The 19,923-nt window shown below is 47.9% G+C and overlaps 1 protein-coding gene across 3 annotated transcripts in view; it reads right to left on the reverse strand.

Annotated features, from left to right (window-relative positions):
- Nucleotides 1-8,877: 8,877 nt before the first annotated feature.
- Nucleotides 8,878-19,923, reverse strand: part of Nod1 (nucleotide binding oligomerization domain containing 1) — a 56,323-nt gene continuing 45,277 nt past the window's right edge. For 2 of the 3 annotated variants that reach the window (XM_036182628.1, XM_036182629.1), the window contains exons 6-12: nt 19,770-19,853; nt 18,640-18,723; nt 17,307-17,390; nt 16,488-16,571; nt 13,815-13,898; nt 13,028-13,111; nt 8,878-9,997 (exon numbers count right to left, since the gene is read on the reverse strand). In XM_036182628.1, the coding sequence (XP_036038521.1) occupies nt 9,925-9,997; nt 13,028-13,111; nt 13,815-13,898; nt 16,488-16,571; nt 17,307-17,390; nt 18,640-18,723; nt 19,770-19,853 (577 nt within the window). In that variant the 3' untranslated portion in view covers nt 8,878-9,924. Of the gene's footprint in view, nt 9,998-13,027; nt 13,112-13,814; nt 13,899-16,487; nt 16,572-17,306; nt 17,391-18,639; nt 18,724-19,212; nt 19,475-19,769; nt 19,854-19,923 lie in introns of those variants that run through there. The other variant, XM_036182630.1, reaches the window with a different exon arrangement.

Consider the following 19,923-nt stretch of genomic DNA (forward strand, 5'->3'; position numbering starts at 1 on the left):
GTGAGTCCAGTGGAGCACCTGTGGAGTGGATGGAAGTCAAGGTTCCAGGAACTAGCTCACCCACTCCCTCCTCTTTGTTCTCGTCTCCTCTTCCTCTCATTTCATTGTGTTGTAGGCACGAGACTGAGCAGCCATGCCAGCAGGAGAAAGAAAGGGGTGCTGGAAACAGAACCATTCGCTGATACAACAGAAGCAACTTGCAGCCAAAGAGACTGATGTGGAAAGCCTCTTGTCTCTCCAAACCATGTCCTGTTCACCTGGATACAAGGCTCCTTGTCCTGTTCACCTGGATACAAAGCTCCTTACCCTATTCACCTGGATACACAGCTCCTTGTCCTGTTCACATGGATACACAGCTCCTTGTCCTGTTCACATGGATACAAAGCTGCTTACCCTGTTTGCCTGGATACACAACTGCTTACCCTATTCACCTGGATACAAGGCTCCTTGTCCTGTTCACATGGATACAAGGCTCCTTGTCCTGTTCACATGGATACAAGGCTTCTTTATTAAATAAAGAAGACTGTTGAAGTATGGATGTGGGTTTTCTCATCCCTCAGCATTGAGCATTGCACATAGCCTCTTGTATCTAAAAGCCTCATCTTGGCTGGCCATGTGAAAGGGTGATGTTGTCTTGGCTGCATACTTAAGGTTGAAGAGGATAGCCCAGCATATCTCTGCTTCTGCCAACTCTAATTCCTGAGTCCACTGAGGCAGGGCCAGAGGGGATCAGAATGATGAAGTAATGGGAGTCGCTGTTTCTGCCCCCACACCACGATGTGAGCGGATGCTGGGTAAGAGCTTTCTATTAACTTATTTAACCCACTTGCTCAGATAACCCTGCAGGAGAAGCACTGTTTGATCGCCCCGCTTACAGATGGGAAACTCAACAACCCTTGTCCTGGGTCACACACAGCTGCAGGTAGCACGGGGCTTTGAACTCAGACCCTCTGCACTACAGTGATTCACCAAATACGCTTTTAATGTGTCCATGGCCGGTTCTCTTCATGTATTGATGTCTTTGACCTGGTGAAGAAGTGGAATTAAGATAAAGTTTACTTAGCACGGTATGTTTTGGGTTGAATTCATGGCTCCATAGGAAAAGTGTTTGCCGGCAAGTCTGATAACCCGAGTGTGGTGCCTGGAACCCCCACAAAAAGCCAGATGCAGCTGTGCTCATCTGCAGCCCCAGCACCCTAAAGTGAGATGTGAAGGGAGATAGGAGAATCAGCTAGAAGCTTCTCAGCCAGCTGGCCTGAAGAGGGCAGCACAGCCGCAGAGACAAGAGGAGACAGAGACAGTGGAGTCAGATCTCCATAGTCAGCCATGGCGCGCGCGCGCGCGCGCGCACGCACGCGCACACACACACACACACACACACACACACACACACACACACACATGACGTAAATAAATAATTTAAAATTTTATTTAAAAATGAGTGAGTGGAAAAATGTGACAGTCACCGGGCGGTGGTGGAGCACACGCCTTTAATCCCAACACTCGGGAGGTAGAGCCAGGTGGATCTATCTCTGTGAGTTCAAGGCCAGCCTGGTCTACAGAGCAAGATCCAGGAAAGGGGCAAAGCTCCACAGAGAAACCCTGTCTCGAAAAACAAACAAAAAATGTGACAGTTACCAGGGTCCCTGTACAGATGGCTCTTTCGGGTCCTCTTGTGGTGAAAGTCACCCCCCACCTCCCATGTGCACTGCAGCTCTGGAAACCCGCCCCTGCCTGGCTGGAGGATGGGGATGCAGTTGTCTGCTCTAGCAGTCTGCCTGCTGCTCTCCATGATGGCCCCTGGACAGGTGAGGCCCATCAGCCTGACTCCAGAGTCCTGGGATGCGAGCACCTTAATGGAAGGAGTAAACACGAGGCTTCCTGAAGAAATGCTCAGTGTCAAACAGACACACCGTGCCCTTGGGGACATCGTTTTCTGCTTGGCCTGCCCGTGTTTAATAGGTATGGCGGGCAGGTGAGTTGAGAAATAAGCAGCAGACCATGAACTCCACCAGAACAAAGGGAACAGTAAACCAGCCAGGGAGAGGCCTGTGTTCCCACTCCAGCTCCACCAGTAACAAACTGCGTGGTCTGGGGTGGTGGTATTGTATTCCCCAAAATATTGTGCACCCTAATAAACTTATCTGGGGTCAGAGAACAGAAAAGCCACAATATTAAGCATAGAGGTTAGGCAGTGGCACTCACACCTTTAATTCTAGCATTCCAGAGACAGAAATCCCTCTGGATCTCTGAGTTCAAGGCCACATTGGAAACAGCCAGGCTTGGTGACACACACCTTTAATCCCAAGAAGTGAGCCTTTAACCCCAGGGAGTGACGGCAGAAAGTAAAAAGATATATAAGGCTCAAAGACCAGAAACTAGCAGCATTTGGCTGGTTAAGCATTTGGCTGATTAAGCTTTCAGGCTTTGGAGCAGCAGTTCAGCTGAGACCCCACCGGGATGAGGACACAGAGGCTTCCATTCTGAGGAAACAGAATCAACTGAAGATCTGGTGAGGTGAGCTAGCTGTGACTTGTTCTGCTTCTCTGATCTTCCAGCATTCACCCCAATACCTGGCTCCAGGTTTGATTTTATTAATAAGAACTTTTAAGATTCCTGCTACAGTCTTGGCTTGTCACCCTGCCATCTGATACCAGTTTACCCACCAGTGGAATGACAGGTTGACTCTTATGAGCCTCAAGTCCCAAACAGGACAAGTGTGGTCTTCCACACCTGACAGGGTCCCATCCTTACAGTTTGCTCTGCTCCGCTGTAAGCGCACAAGACAATGTGCACACTTGGATCTCTATTGTCACTGCTGCTGTTCTCGAAAGCACTCCCACTTCCCAAGGCTGTGCAGGGAAGCAGTTCCCACAGGTCTCAGTGCCGGGCTCAGGCTGGATTTGTTCAGGTCAAGTGAACACACTCAGAGATATGACATGTTTACATCAAGGGAGAGTCTAAGCCCTGCCCACTCCCCACTGTCTCACACAGTTCCCTTACCACAGGAGCCGATCCTGCGGCTGCTACCTCCTCCTGTGGCAGTTGTTGCCAGCACCAGTGGGCTTCAGACATGCACATCCGGGCCATAGGCAGAGTCTGGACAGTGTCTAGGGTGAGGGGCAGGGGCACAGAACCTTGCTGTCCCGTGCAAACACTGTTGGCATTACCAAAACATTGTCTGCTGTTGTCATCAGCTCTGTAACCAGTCTGGAAACATGAATGTCTCATGTTAGAATGCAGTTGAGTTCTCTCAATTTGAAGAACACAAGGGGTAGTTGTTAAGAGTGTGGCAATGTGAGAGAAATGTTTTATTCAAAGAACTGCAGACATAGGATGTGGCTATATACACCTTAATCCCAGCACTCAGGAGGCAGAGACAGGCAGATCTCTGTGAGTTCGAGGCCAGCCTGGGCTACAAAGTGAGTTCCAAGACAGCCAGAGTTACATAAAAAGAACTGCAGACATGCACCATGATTGGAACAGTGAAGAGGGGGTTCATGGGTCAGTGAGATGATTCAGTGGGTGAAGATACCTACCAACAAGCCTGGTGATTTGAGTTCATTTCTTGGTGCCCACATGGTGGAAGGGGATAGCCAACACACCAACACCTGAAGTTATTTTCTGACCTCCTCCAGATATATGCTGTGGCATGCATGTACACCACACACACACACACACACACACACACACACACACACACACACACACAAATATTTTAAAATTTTAAAGATATTCATGCAAAGTATAGAAGATCATTGCAAAAACTAAAGTAGCTGTGTTACTATCTTGGTTTGGTAAGAAGTATACCCCAAAAGACTTAGTTCCCAGCTGGCAGATCTACTAACTGAGAGGTAATCAGATGATGAGAGTTGTATTATACTTGTAGCTCAATGGGCTGTTGGGAAATGGTGGAAACTGGGACACATGCCTTCAAAGGACGTGTTAATGCCTTGTCTCTACCCTCTGGGTCTTTGCTCCATGGCTATGAGGTAAGCAGCCTCCTCTGCCACACATATCTGCTGCCACTGGGAGCCTGAAAGCACCCATCCAGCTAACCTTGGTCCCAAACCTCTAAACATGAACCCTAATCTTTCCTTTACGCTGCATTTCTCAGCTCTTTATTTGGTCAAAGCCACAGAAAAGGAACACGATTATATGCAGTATTTTTACTGTCGGCTTTATAACAATAAATGTGCTGTGAGTGAAAGGTCTCTAGCCAGTCTGGGCCTGGCCAACATGGCTCTGCCAGACCTTGCCCTTCTCCCCGATTCCCTCTGCTTTGCTAAAAACAGTTAGATTGTGTTCCTGAAGCTAGCCACCAAGAGCTTTTCCTCAAAGGCCACTTCCACCCCCTGAGGCTGACTACCAGGGTCCAGCTAACAAAGTGTTGAAGTCTAGCAATCAAAAACCCCCTTTGGCTCACCTAATTAACATGCCTAATTAAAATTAAACACCTCATCCTAACACAGGGTTTCCCATTTTACCTTTATAAACTGCCATTTGCCTGTGGGCTACATCTGTCTCCTCTCTATCCAGAGGCAGTCCTTTGTCGTCCCCCCCCCCCCCCATCCCCCACCTCCTCCTCTCTACATGCGTGTGCACATGTGTGCACACATACACACTGGGACAAATACCCTGACCTTGTTCCCCTTCTCTCTCTTCCTGTCTCCAGTCTTTGTCTCTTATTCCTGCCCTCCGTCCCTCTGGAGCAAATAAATTCTCTTTTGTGCTGAGAACTTGTCTTGAGGTGTCTTAAGCTGACTTTGAGGTTCCTTACAGTGAGAAAGAAAGAGAGCAAGCAATTAAGAAAAAGTCATGAGGCATTTTGATATTTGTAAACTCAAAAAAGTAGCCTAGTAATTAAGCAGGGGAACCCCACAAGCTTGTTTAGCATCCTCATTTTCTCACAGCCTCTTTCTGTGTTGTCTAAATGATCTTAAGAAGCCTTTTTAGCACTCGATGCCTCTGGAAATCTTAAGCTGGTTGTGGGTGAGGTTCCTTCCATCTCAGATGATGGGAATCATATTGGGATGGCCCCGCACCCACACATCTCTGTTACAGGATGTTTTTACCCATCTGTGTGAACGTGTCTTGGCCTCCTCTAGAGCTAATCAGATGCTACTGGAATTCTCTGTAGAGCTGGATAATGGCCGAGGTTTTTACCTCTCAACACCACAGCAAGGTTTTGCTTGTTTCTGTAAACTAGGTAATTAGCTACCAGAAACAGATATGTGCCACATCTGGAAATAAACTAAAAATATTGTTGTTCCTTCCTGGGTCAGTGGTGTTAGCTTCCCATCTCTGTCACAAAATACTAGAAAGCAAATAACTTAGAAGAAATGTTCAACCTGGTTCACTGTTTGAGCTCATAGTCTCTCGGCTCTGTCTGATGGCCCCGGGTGAGGCAGGACATCATGGCAGAGAGGTGGGGTAGAAGAATGCTGCTCTCTGCAGGGTGGCCAGGAAGCATTGAAAATAAGGAAGCAAGTGAGTGACAGGTTGTGGCTAGGGGACAAGATACACCCTCTCAAGAGCATGCCCTCTGTTGACCTAACCAATTGACCCCAATTAACCTTCTTCCAATAATTCATCAATAGATTAACCCTTTGATGAGGCTAGAACATCCATTATACAGTTACTTTCCCAAAACTCCAGCTTTGGGACTTTGCTATATTGGGGACCAAATCTTCAACACATGAACACTGGGGGAAAGAGCTAGAAATGAAGCCAGAGCAGAACCGGAAAGACAATTGGAACAGTCCATGGGCCTAGGTCTGCCCTGTAGTGCTAGCCCTATCCTGCTCTTTCTTGTGAGGTGGAGACATGGCTACCAGCTGTGCTCAGCAAGTCCTGCTTAAACTGCAATGCCCTTCAGGAACTCTGGTGAGGACTAGCTGCTGTTCTCACTGGCAGAGCTAGGGTATTACTGGAAGTGTGGTGTCCAGTATTTTGGGGGAGGGGATGAGAACATGACTGTCCTGTTTGACTTTACTTGGAGGATCTCTCAGCCCGAAGGAGAAGAAACAAGTGGGGAATCCACTTGAGTGGGAATGAGGAAGTCAGGCCTGTGGGAACTGGTGCCTGGAGAGTGGGGGGACCCTGTACCAGCACTGCTGAGTACCATCCATGACACCTCCTCTCAACTGTTACCCTCCTCAGGTACAACTCTCAGATTCTCCTTTTTCAAGGAGGAAATCAAGATTCTAACAGTCTTATGCCCAGCCCACATCTACCAGGCAGGCTGCGGCAGAATGGGGAGTGCTGGGAAATTAATTCTACTCAGGTACATAGCGGTTTTACGTGGCTTTTAAAAGTAAGCTCCAGGGCGGGGGAGATAACTCAGTCAGTGAAGTACTTACCTTTAAGCATGAGGATCTGAGTGTGACCCCCAGAACTTATATTTAAAAAAAAAAAAAAAAGTCAGGCATGGTGGCAAACAGAAAATCCCTAGAGGGTCCCTAGAGGTCATTGGCTCCCAGCCTTGCGTATTCAGGGAGTTCCAGGCCAATGAGACACCGTGTCTCAAAAAACAAGGTGGACAGCACTTGAGCAACAAGTCCTCAGACTTCTGTATTCACATGGTGCACACACATATGTATACACACACATACACACACACTGAAGAAATAGATGATAGAAAGAAAGATAGATAGATGATAGATTGTAGCAGGAATCTTCACAGGTCTTATTAATAAGAACAAACCCAAGGCCAGTTATTGGGGTGAATGCTGGAAGATCAGAGAGACAGAACAAGCCACAGCTACCTCACCTGGCCAGATTCTCAGCTGATCTTGTTTCCTCAGACTGGAAGCCTCTGTGTCCTCATCCAAATGGGTCTCAGCTGAACTGCTGCTCCAAAGCCTAAAAGCTTAACCAGCCAAATGCTTAACCAACCAAATGCTGCTAGTTTCTGGTCCTCACGACTTATATACCTTTCTGCTATCTGCCATCACTCTCTGGGATTAAAGGCTCACTTCTTGGGATTAAAGGCGTGAGTCACCTTGCCTGGCTGTTTCTAATGTGGCCTTGAACTCACAGAGATCCAGAGGGATTTCTGCCTCTGCAATGCTAGGATTAAAGGTGTGAGTTCCACCATTTTCTGGCCTCTAAGTCTGTTTAGTGGCTGTTCCATTCTCTGACCCTAGATAAATTTATTAGGGTGCACAATATTTTGGGAAACACAATATCACCACAATAGATAGATAGATAGATAGATAGATAGATAGATAGATAGATAGATAATTTTTTTTTTTTAAAGAGAAAAGTTCCAGATTCGCTTGGATATGTCATAAATTCAGCTATAAAAGACAGAAACTGGTTGGGTGGCAGTGGCACACACCTTTAATCTCAGCACTCGGGAGGCAGAGCCAGGTGGATCTCTGTGAGTTCGAGGCCAGCCTGGTCTTCAGAGTGAGTTCCAGGATAAGCATCAAAACTACACAGAGAAACCCAGTCTCGGAAAAACAAAACAAACAAAAAACAAAACAAACAAAAACAACAGGAACTGTTTGGTTTTTTTTTTCCCTCCCAAATCAGCCAGAACATCCTATGGAAATAAATTATATTAAGAATTCATATAGAAAATTTCCATTGTCATTTACATTTGGAAGGGAAATGCTGGGGATGAAATTCTGGGCTTTGCACTTCCTAGGCAAGTCCTCTCCCATGTAGCCCAGGCTGGCCTTGAACTCATGGTCCTACCTTAGCCTCTTCACCTAGGATTACAGGTGTGAACCACTGGAAGACCCATTTTCTTTTCCTTTGATTATGTGGAGCCTCTACCTACCTGCTGGCTCATAGCAGGGAGCTGCTTTGAGTTTCTGAGAAAGCAGAGCCTGCCCTTCACCACCAGGAGGACTGAAGTATGATAAACTTGAAATCCAAATCCACACTAATGCCCAGCTGCTCCAGGTCACAGTTCTGATAGCCGCAAGGGCAGTAATGAACACAGTTTACATTTTAGCCTCTCGAGTGTTTCACTTTTTTTTTTTTTTTTTTTTTTTCCAGAGCTGAGGACTGAACCCAGGGCCTTGCGCTTGCTAGGCAAGCACTCTACCACTGAACTAAATCCCCAACCCTTGGAGGGTTTCACTTTGACTGTTAATAAATCTGTGCTTTGTCTCAGAGAAGTTCTTGTAAGACGTGGTGAGTGTGCAGTCCATTGCTAGCATCACTGACCTGCGGCATGCCACTGTTTCCCATGCTTCTGGTAGATTCCTCCCAATCTGGCTAGGGCAATGTTAACACTCCTGAGGGTGATTATTAGGTGAATACTGGGGCCTGTAGTGGGGAGGATTGAGATCCCCATAGTAGTGCTTTTAAGGGAACTGCCCTTATGAGGTTGTCAGCCCCTACAATATTCTCCAAAACTTCAACTGCACCCTCCCTTCCAAGCTGCCACCCAAAACCACATGAACTCTAGGACCAAAACGATGAAGTTGGAGGGTCCCATGAACTATCTCCTGCTACCCCTAATTAACTCAGTGCCCCTTGTCACAAGCTCACCTGGTCTTCCACCCAGCAGTGAGCACCTGAAGACAAATGGCCCACAGAACCCATTGTGCATTCGTGATGGTATAAAATGGGGCCTGCTCCACCCCAACATGCCCCTGTGTCCTGACTCAGGAGCAGCCCCTGTTTGGATTCAGAGATACAGTGGCCTTGGAGGCTGCCTTCACCTTTCTTGTCCCCTAGTGGAGTAGTGAAAACTGTGAAGTGTCAAGTTGGTGACGCCTCTGGCTTCTGTGTTTCAGCCTTCTGTATAGCATGACACCCCAGAACCCCCTTTGCAGTGAGCCAGGCTGAGGCTCAAGACTCATGGCATTTCTTCCTGGCAGAGTCCCTTCAGAAAACCCCATTAGACTTGGCCATTAGAAATAGTGAGCATTTTCAGTATTTTATTAACAAATGTGGTGGCAAAAGAACGTGCTATCTGGCAACAACAGCCCCAACCACCCCACCCTGCTGGGCGTCCCCACATACCCACCATAGTGGTGGGTATCTGCCATACTCTACTGGTGGGGCTCTCAGCCAGCTCCCTGAGTCTTGGTTATGCTCAGTTACCCTCGAACTGCTGAGCGCATGAAGATACTTCCTGCTCACGGGCAGGGAGAGAGTTTTGCTTGGGATCTCAGGACCGTTGAGACAAGCCATGCTGCTGTGGCTGGCAGATGGGAACTGATGCTTCCTCCTGGGGCAAGTAGAGATGGGAAAAAATTCTGGGTAGAACCTCAGTCCCCTTAAGGCATAGAGTTCCTCTGAGACTGATTTAGAGGGTGGCCTCTGACTCTCATTTGCAGCCAGGGAGAATCCAGAACTGAAACCAAAGTCTGTGATGAGCCCTTAAAACTGAAACCGAAGTCTGTGATGAGCCCTTGACTACCAGCTTGCGGTGGGTCCTTGGATGAGTCCTCTCCACAGTGGACCTACAGCTGCGAGGAAAAAACACATCTGTACGGTGGGGACCAGGGATACTGAGGAGAGGAAGGAGATTTCAAGATAATTGTATGGTCACTAGGTGCCTTTTTCTAAAACATGGCTGCCGGCTCTGCCCAAGTTCCCTGCTCTTTCCTGAAGGTGACATCGGTCCCATGAACCCTTCAAGCAAGCATCTGTGGGACCTGAGCTCGGCTCCCTCTGCTTCTTATTCTTCCATCTTCAGACATCATTATGGATATACAGGGAAGTCTCTTCGTACAGACAATGCCTGGCTGGTTTTGAATGATGACAGCAGCTCCTGAGACACTTCTGCAGAGTCCCGGCCACAGCTAGGGAGCTACCATTCCAAGCATCTGCAGGAGAGGGCTCCTGACAGTCCCCTTGCTGCAGGCCCTGCACAGCATCCCATGTCCCTGCTGACGACACAGTGCAGTCTGTGACTGAGAAGCAACCTAGGTCAAAGATCCGGGGCAGGAATGTCTATCAGAAACAGATGATTCGCTTCTCATTTTCAAAGTCTTTGGCCTCCTCGGGCTTAATTAAGTTTCCATTGAGACTAGTGGAAAGGAGAAAAAATCAAATTTTAGGCAACTTGTTGCAGAATATTATCCATTCCTTGCAAACAAATGACCCCACTCACTGTGTGCGTCATACAACCCTGAAGTGAAGGAGCACATCCTAGCCAAATTATGCTTTCATGTTAATACCACTCTTTTCCAGTTGCCCTTGCTCTGTTTACAGGATCTCAATGGGCTCAGTAGCAGCCTGCATAAGCCTGAGCTTAATGATATTTCCAGGCCTCATCTTTCTTCCGAGCCTTCATGGGCTTTCGGCTAACTTGACTTCTTCCTCCCTGAAGCACTGTGTCCTCTCTCAGGCAGACATCGTGGACTCTAGTTTTTCTCCTATCTCTGGGTACTCGTTCTGGGCCTGCTCTCTCATGCCCTCATCTTCAGTACTGGCTTCCTCCAAGGTGGGGACCAACTGGGACTTCAGCGCCTGGCCTCTTTTCTGCAGTCAGGGAGCGGTGAGAGATGAGTGCTGTTGCTCTGTGCTATCTATCTGTCTGTCTGTCTGTCCATCTATCTATCATCTTTTTTTTTTGGAGCTGAGGACTGAACCAGCGTCTTGTGCTTGCTAGGCAAGCGCTCTACCACTGAGCTAAATCCCCAACCCCTCTATCTATCTACTATCTATCTATCTATCTATCTATCTACCTATCTACCTATCTATTATCTACCTACCTATCATCTATCTATCTATCTATCTATCTATCTATCTATCTATCTAGCAATGACTATTGGAGTTCAGCCCCTTGATAGCCTTCTCCCAGAGTTCCAGAAGAGGTGCTACCAGTGACAGATTAATTAATCTGAGGGATTCTCTAATAAATTTCATACACAAAACTCTTTAGTCTATTCACTTTATTCTTCTGAGTCAGTTCTCTCTCTACAACCTTCTATTTTGCTCTCTTATCTAGCTCCTTTCTTGCCTGATTTTCTACATTTATCTGCTGTTCCCTCCATGTGCCATCTTAATTCCTTCATCTAGTTCTGCCCCATCTAGGTTCTCATCCATCTAGTTCTTTTCCATCTTAGCTCCTCTCCCATCTCCTCCTTTCTCATCTTCTTCTTCCTCATCTTGTTCTCCCTCACCTGGCTCTTCATCTTCCATCTTGTTCTTCTAGTTCTCTCTCTTACTCCTCCAATCTAGTTCTGCTCAAGTCTCTGAAGTTTAAAGTTACATAACCATGCAGTAGCAATGTTCTGGCTAAGGCAAGGCCACCAGGCTTGAATTCCCTCAAGGTCAAAGGAAGGGCAATAAGATCCACACAAAAGAGCCGTAATTGTCAGCCATCAATCACAACCCAAAAGGGAAGTGGCTAATGGGGAATGAATCAACTGAGGCTAAATTCAGTTAGACCAGAGAAAGGGAATTTATGTGCTCAAACCATATTCTTCGAAGTGGTTAGATAAAGCGTTAGGAGTCTATCAGTGACAAGTGAAAATAAAACTGCCCTATTTTCCTTTGGTCCCTTTCTGTCCAAGCTATCTCGGCTGCCACCATTTTCTGGCAGGGTGGGGAGTGCACTCGGTGGCTGGGCAGCCAGAGTCATAGCTTGATGTACCTTAAGTAGAAACCCTTTAGTTCTGAGTTAATTGTTAAAGATAGATCTAAAACTAGAGATAATACTTTGGAAAGGAGAAGGTGAAGCTTAATATTAGCCCATTTGCCTGGCCTGGGCAATTGTCAGTATAGATCTTTACCTTTTCTGATAGATGGTCTGTTCTTAAGAAGTCTGGGAAGGTTCTCAGATAAGATACTTTCATCCAGAGAAGGTTCTGGCCAGATGTTGCTAATGACAATTACAGAGAGGGTTGAAATTGGGTGTCTGGCTGTGTTACTGCTTTTAGCACAGTTGGGGAAGGTTGTCCAAATATTCCAATAGCATAGGGGAAACTGTGCCCAATGAATGATCAACACACTGTTCTAGAAATGGAGACGCTACAATACCACGCAAGAAATTCATTGTACGAAAATGGCCAATATTCAACAGCCAATATCACCAAGACTAACTTGGGTCTTGGCTTTATCCTCTGGAAATGCCCTTGGCTTTTGCCACAGGCAGCTGAATTCCTACTTCATATTTCTGCAGCTCCCAGCATCCATCTCTATCTATCACTATCTCCATCTCTATCTCTCTTCAGTCTGAGGCCCCAGCACATGGGATGGTGCCACCCACATTTAGCGTGGGTCTTTCCACATCGGTTAACTCAACTGAAACTTCCTCACAGACATGCCCAGAGATTTCCCTCATAGATGATTCTAGACCCTTTCGAACTGACAGTCAATATCAATCACCATGCAGGGCCCCGTTATGTAGCCCAGGCTGGTCATGATGCTTCTGCCTCAGTTTCCATGTAGATCAGACTAGCCTCAAACTCCCATAGAGCTGAGTGCTGTGTTAAATGCATCTGCCACCATACCTGGCTGCTTGTAGTTCTTGATGGACACTGTCTCAAACTCTGAGCCTTTGTGTGTGTCCTTCTCCAACTTGTCACACTGTCAGACCTACTCTGGCCTTCCAAGCCCATTCATCTTGGTGGCTTAGTCTAAAGTCTCTCCCTTAGGAGGCCTTCCCTGTGTCCTTCTGGGAACTCCCTTCTGGCCTTGCCTGATCCTGCAGGCTTTGTGGTTACACTTGACAATTTCTCCCTCTGTGTGCCTCCCTGACCTCAGACTGAGCCCATGAGGGCAGTTCACACGTGTTCACCACTGGATTCTCAGCAACAGCCAGATACATTTCCACAGCACTTGTGAGTACTCAGGGCCACTGTTTTCAGATCAGGCAAGCAAGAGCTTTAAAGAGTGAGGGGTGGGGGGTGGGGGGGTGGGCGGCCCTCCCCACATTGTCCTCACAGGCAAGAAGGAAGTGGAATGGGACTCCATGACCCCATAAAGTGGTCAGTGGCGCTTACTCAGAGACCATGGAACTGGGTGCTGTGGTAAGAGCATGGCCTTATCAGATCTCTGTTATGGTGGTTATATGTAGTGGTTATATATGGTGTTATGCACATGGCCTTACCAGATCTCTGTTATGGTGGTGTTCTTCTGCAATGCCTCAGCCAGTTGGGCTGTCCCCTTGGCTGTGATATGATTCTGAATAAGCCTGAAAGGAGAGTACACATCTGTGAACACAGAAGGCTGGGTCCAATCTGGAATCTATGGGGTCAGGATTAGGTAGTGACAGGATCCCCATACTTCCTCATTGGACTAGCAGTGCCTCACAAGAGAACAATGAACAGCCCTGAAAATCTGCAGTGTTTTTTACACAGTGATTGTGATATATCTAGACTCATACATAGCATAATTGTAAATGGACCCTCCTCCTCTCTCTCTCTCCTCTCTCTCTCCCTTCCTCCTCCTCTCCTCTCCTCTTCTCTCTCTCTCTCTTCTCTTCTCCTCTTCCTCCTCCTCCTCTTCTTCTTCTTCTTCTTTTCTCTCTCTCTCTCTCTCTCTCTCTCCTTCATAGCAGGGATCCCCAGCCCAAAGGGATTGGGCTAAACTTTCTTTTCTGGCTTTTTGAGACAAGGTTTCTCTGTGTAGCCCTGGCTGTCCTGGAACTTACTCTGTAGACCAGGCTGGCCTTGAACTCACAGAGATCCACCTGCCTCTGCCCCTCCTAAGTGCTGGATCAAAGACATGCGCCACCACCACCCAGCAACAAAACAGAAAAACAAAAAAGAAAACAAACAAAACAAAACAAGAAACCAAAACCCTCTAAACTTTCAAAGGTTGAGTGTTGTGGTATGTAGATTCTATCACAGACCATGAGTGGAAAGCAGAGTCCAGGCCCGAGCCCCCTGAGTTACCACAGATGCTTCAGCGTCTGGTTGACTTTCAGCATCTCTGCGAAGCACTCTGCTGCCTCATCATTAAGTTCATTTTTTGTCAGCCTAGAAGAAAAGAGGTGTTGCGTCAGCAGTGCTGACGGACAGATGTTGTTTATGAGTTCACAGAGGCCATTCGGGGGCCTTCCCTCCTGCCTGGCATCACATGCTGAGGGCCAGGCTCCTGTTCTGCACTGAACCCCTGCATCATGGCGTGTAAACTCATACAAGGATACTAGCTTCCAATCAGTCCTTCCCTGAGCTCTGTTTCCTGCCCTCCTTCCTGCAGGGTAGTTCCCTACCCAGACAGCACTCTTGGATTTTATAGACGTGAGGGCCTTACAATACAGGGAGCCCCTCCTGCAGGTCAGCCTCTGGGTCAGCGTCCAGCCCCTAGACCTTTTTAGGCCACTGGCAGCACACTGCCCAGATCAGGATGGAGACCTGGAAAAGCCCCGCCTGGTGAACCGTGCTCAGCTGTCCTCTGAAGCTACTGTGATGGGAACTGGTAACAAATTCAAATAGCCTCTCGATTGCTCTAAACTCAGCAGTTGATAGGACAAAGTGCCGCAGCTCCCAGATGTCCCCGACAGAGGACCCTCTTGCTCCAGTGGCTGAAAGAAGACTGAGGTAGAGTTAGCACCGTTTAAAAGATCATTCTTTGCAGGGCAGTTGGGTCACATCTACCCCGATCTTAAATGTATTCCACTTTCAGATAAAAGTGGTCAGACTAGAAACTCACCCTGACGTTGCAAGATGTTCATTTCATCAAAGCTTAGAAAAGTGGCCTCTGTAACCCCAGCTTCGCAGAGGCAGAGGCAGGAGGATTGTGAGTTTGAGGCCAGCCCAGGTAACTTAATGAGACTTTATTTCAAAATTTAATGAATAATTTAAGAGCATGTGAATGTAGCACAGTGTCAGAGCTCTTGGCCAACATCCTCAAAGCCCTGAGTTTGAACCTCAGTGCTGAAAAGGAAGAAGATGTGTAACAAAAGCGTGGGCCTTGTAACACACACACACACACACACACACACACACACACACACACACACACTGGGGTATTGTGCTCGTGATGCAAAAGGTGAACTGTTTTAGGTACCTGTCAAAAGAAGACACTGATAAGGTAGAATGCATCCATTCAAAGGTGGATTGTGCCTTAGAGACAATAAAGAAGGAGGCAGTGTGAGGGTGCTCTGGACACCAACTTGCCGTGGAACGAGTCCATGCATGTGAAAGGTGCAGAAGGACCCATGGCTTACAGTAAGAACTTTGCATTCTTTTTTTTTTTTTTTTTTTTTAAAGAAATTAAACTTTGCATTCCTGTCCATGCAGAGCAGTGGCTCTCAACCAGGGTGGTTTTTCTGTCCATGGACACTGAACAGTGCCTAGAGGGGGACATTTTTGACCATCATAATTTGAGTGCTCCTGGCATCTGACAGGTAGAGGTCAGGAATGCTTCTATATACCATTTAATGCCCTGGCAGCCCCAAGCAACGTCAGCAGAGTGGAGGTGAGAGACCCTGACAAGAACGGACATGTCTAATATGCAATGCAGAGTGAAGAGGTATAATAGCCAAATGCTACTCTACTTTATATACATTTGAATATACAAAAAGACTGGGAGGGAACAATAGTATGTGAAAACATGAGAAGTACTTTCTTCTCCTAATTTTTGTCATTATTGTTCAAATCAGGCTCTCCCTACAAGGGCCAGGCTGGTGTTAAACTTGCAACCCTCCAGTCTCAGCCTTCGAATGCTGGGGCTATATGTGTTCTCCACTACACTGAGCAGAGTGTGGGATTTTCAGTAACTATGTCTAATGGTTTCTATGGATGGTCAACTTGCCAGGATCTGGAGGCACTGAGGACACAAACCTCTGCATGTTGTGGGGAGTTTCTAGATTGGGTTAACTGAGGTAGATGTGGATGGTGTCATCCCATGGGTACAAGCACCACAGTCAATCAGAAGGAGAAAGCGAACAGGGTTATCAGTATTCATCTCTCTGTTGCCCAACATCGAGGTATGAACAGCTGTTTCATGTTCCCAACGCCCTGCCTTCCCTGTCAGGATGGATGGTAGCTTCAAACCACGAGCCAGAGTAAATCCTTCTCTCCTTGAGTTACTTTCAACAGGTATATTGTCATAGCAACAAGAGAGGTTAGTGAGATCCGATGAGCAAGAGGATGACATATTTGATAATGCAACTTGCTCACACATAAAGGTAAGGAAAAACAAAGGGTTAAATGACATACCAGAAAGGGGGGGATGACCAAAAGCACCATGGCGGCAAGGTCCACTTACTGAGACTAAGGATTCCAGGTTTCTAGTGACAGGCCATCTGGGGCACAGAAGCCAAATCTTAATGCATACACATGGACAGAGACAGTTGCATGGATGATTGGCAGTGCGAGAGGTGAAGTGGGTATTTTGGAGGAGGTGCATGAAAGCTGGGCCTGGGTGTGAGTGTTTTGAGGGGACTTCTGGCACCTTCACAGAAGCTGAGGGTGACAAAGCCCACTTCGTCCATGGGTTTGTGGAAATGGCTAGGGGAAATGTAATTCTCCTTTATAATGGAGAAGCGCTTCTCAGTTTCGATTCTATAACCTTGGAAATACCGACCAGACCCAACCCTTGGAAATGACTCAAAATGTTACCAGAATATTGTCAGAGAGGTGTTCTGTTTCAGGGCCTGCGCGAGGCTCTTCCCTCCCTCTGGAGAGATGTCGTTGGATGCAAGACTAGGAAGAGAAACACAGGGGATGGATTAGTACAGACACAGCCACAGTTGGTCTTGCCCTCAGTCATTGGGAAGTTTCTGTCTGGACACAGTCCCAGGCAGGAAGTGGAGTGCACGGCCCATCAGCAAGTGCGTGGGCTTCGTTGCCTGAGCGTGTAAGGGCAGGCTTATGGCTGTTTCTGAAGAGACCAGCTGAAAAGCAAAGGCAGAATTCAGGGGTTCTTGAGCTGAAGGTCAAGGAATCCTGGTGCTCCCCAAGTGGACTGTGCCAGGCTTGTATGTATGAGGGCATTCATCGGGCAGCTCAGGTCATCTATGACAAGACCTCTTCGGCAAAGTCCTGGGCCCCCTTCCATGGTAGAGCCGACGAGGCTCTAAGACTCCAAGGTACTGGAATCAAGTCAGGGTGCTCACAGAAGACTATTCATTATCTGAGAAAGAGGAAGGGGCAGCAACCTGCTGGCTAGTGTCCCTGTGGTTTTATCTGGGCTTGAAAATTGCTCCCAGCCCCATCTCTGAGGGTGCCCATCAAGATAGCCGAGGGACTGCAAGTGTCCTAGGTCTCCCTGGTGTTCTTTGAGCTAAACACCTACTTACTGCATACCTCACACCCACTGAGAAAAACTTTGGCAAGAGAAGCCACGTGCCAATCACTCGCCCTAGTAGGAAAGCCAGCCACCCCCTCCCAGCAACCCCTCCCTGGGCCCCTGGAGCCCCATCTCAGAAGGCATGTTACCTGAGGTTGGTCAGGCTGCGGTGATCCCTCAATGCCTCTGCGAAGGCCTTTGCCCCTTCATCCCCAATCTGATTGCCCCACATCCTGAAAGCAGAGGTAAGAAATGGACCTTCACACAGCCACCCTCCATCAGATGGCAGATGCCCCTCTTGACTCGTTCTCAACAGGCAACTCCCAGCAGGGTGACCTGGGCCCCAGCCTGCAGCTGCACAAACAGCCTGCCCTGGGCTCTCCGTTACAGAGAGCCATGAAAGCAGCAGCAACCTCAAATACAGACAGGCCAACCAGCAGGTTGTGTGGTTCAAGATCAGCCTCTCCGAACTTTGCAAAGGCTCCCGTCTGAGATCCTCAGCCCACAGCTGCCCTAGAAAGAAACTCCCAGGCTACCCTGGCCTGAAAGGAGGGCTGTGCACAGGAGTTAGACTCCCACCCTGGATCAACAGAGAGCAAGCAAAGGGACCACCGCTGTAGATGATTTTGGCCTCCCAGGAAGCCAAGAGCTGGAACTGTGGCTGAAACCATAGTACTAACGCTCTTTGTGTGTGGCAAGGGTGTTGCCATCCAGGCCTTGCATGCCACTTCAGTGTCCAGTTGTGAACAATGAAACTGACTTCCCTCTTCAGGCAGATCTCTCAGAGAACCAGCCAACTCATTCTGCATGATGAGAGTCTCCCATCACTTGGATTTGGATGCCTAGGAATGGACAGCCAGGACCAAGAAGCACCTTGGAGAACGATGATGATATGGCTGTCTTACATGAATGCACATAATGCCACTGAACTACGTAATTAAAACATGTTTATGTGGGCATTTTATCACAATGTTTAATATAAAACCAGAAACAAAGCTAACCAGAGGCTAGTAAATTTTTGTTTGTTTGTTTGTGTTTTTCGAGACAGGGATTCTCTGTGTCGTTTTGGTGCCTGTCCTGGACTAGCTCTGTAGACCAGGCTGGCCTCGAACTCACAGAGATCCGCCTGGCTCTTCCTCCCGAGTGCTGGGATTAAAGGCGTGCGCCACCACTGCCCGGCTGATAATAAATTCTTAAAAACAAGACCAACCTCTGGCGCAGTGAACACACAGAGCTAGGCTCCTGTGTCCCAGTCACAATGACACTGACTTCTAAATAAGTAATTAAAAGTTTGTACAGTCCCAGTTGTCACTGTCTCTGGGACTTTCCACCCATCTGTCATGCAGAAGCCACCAGAGTGCTGCCAGCCCCAGGGTCCTTCTGGCACACCGATGTCCAGAGGAGCAGCCAGTGCCCACACAGACAGCAGTCTGTATACACCCCGTGTGTGTGTGTGTGTGGGGGGGGGTCCCTTCTACTCACCCAACATCAATGATGGAGGTGCTGTTCTTCACAGCCAGAGCCACACACTTGCCACCTTCACTTGTTATTTTGTTTTTTCCCAGTCTGCAGAGAGAGGGATGCATGATTGGTTAGCCTCTGTTTAGGGCTCCACAGAAGGCCATCCTCCTTCCCAGCACTGAACCCACCCAGGCCTTCTTGCTAGTGTGATCTTGTACCTGGCACACATATATCCATGCTGGAGGCTTCCTCTCAGGGAGGGACCCACAGCCTGGGACCAGTGTGGAGGCCCACAAAGGTTTCCTAGTGAGATCTGAGCTTGCTTTACCCAGCAGAGCTGCATTGAAGGATTGCTTGACCATGTGCATGGTTTCCAGGTGATTGGAAATGTCTGCACTTGGCTGAGCTAGGGGGAGGTCTTTTGGTCCACCCCTTGGCATTTTTATAAATAGCTCTTTAGAAAAGCCAGGAGAAGACGATGGATAAGAATCCAGGCCCTCTCGAGGCTCTCCTGTGTTTCTCTCCCCTCTATCCTTCTATTTAAATCTCTTATCCCTCACTACTCAAGAGTACCCTGGATTAAAATGTGGGAGCTGGTCTCCCAGCTGACCTCCCACAGACCAGCCACCAGTGTCCTCCCTAGGAGGTAGCCCATGATCTCTGCTGGTGGTCAACCATTGGAGCCTTTCCTGGGGTTCTCTAAATGACCCCAGGACCATCACTCATTTGAGCAGGCTCAAGAATGCCCATATTTATTGACAATGGTCAAGATGAGTGTTTCCGTTACCAGGACTGGATGACCAACAGCCTGAAGGGGCACATCTGTGATAGCGCCAAAGGTCAAGCTCCCTTGACCCTACAAAGAAAGAGGATTTTTCTCTGGTATCCCCAAAAGGACAATAGATACAACCCTCCCTTCCAGCCAGTAGTTAGGGAGACTAAAGTGCTGACACCCCACACTGGGGCATATTCCCTCCACAAGATGAGCACACCTGGCCAGTGGGAGCAGTATGGCCATGGGGCTGGCGGATGTGTTAGAGTGAGGCCACTTTATGATGACGTTGTTTATTCTAGTAACGGAAAGGGTGACCCAGATATTTGTAGAGAAAACAAACTTCTAGGGAGTCCCTGCCCCTTCCCCACTTACTTACTTAAGGTGCGTGAGGCTTCTGCATTCATCCAGGATTTGGGCCACATACCTGGCTCCGATATCAGTGATCTGATTGTTGTACAAGCTTGGAGAGAAAGCACAGCCAGGGTGAGTCACAGTGTCACATGAACACCTCCTCCTCTAGTGAGTCAATG

The sequence above is a fragment of the Onychomys torridus genome, chromosome 3 (assembly GCF_903995425.1).
Source record: "Onychomys torridus chromosome 3, mOncTor1.1, whole genome shotgun sequence".
NCBI lineage: Eukaryota > Metazoa > Chordata > Mammalia > Rodentia > Cricetidae > Onychomys > Onychomys torridus.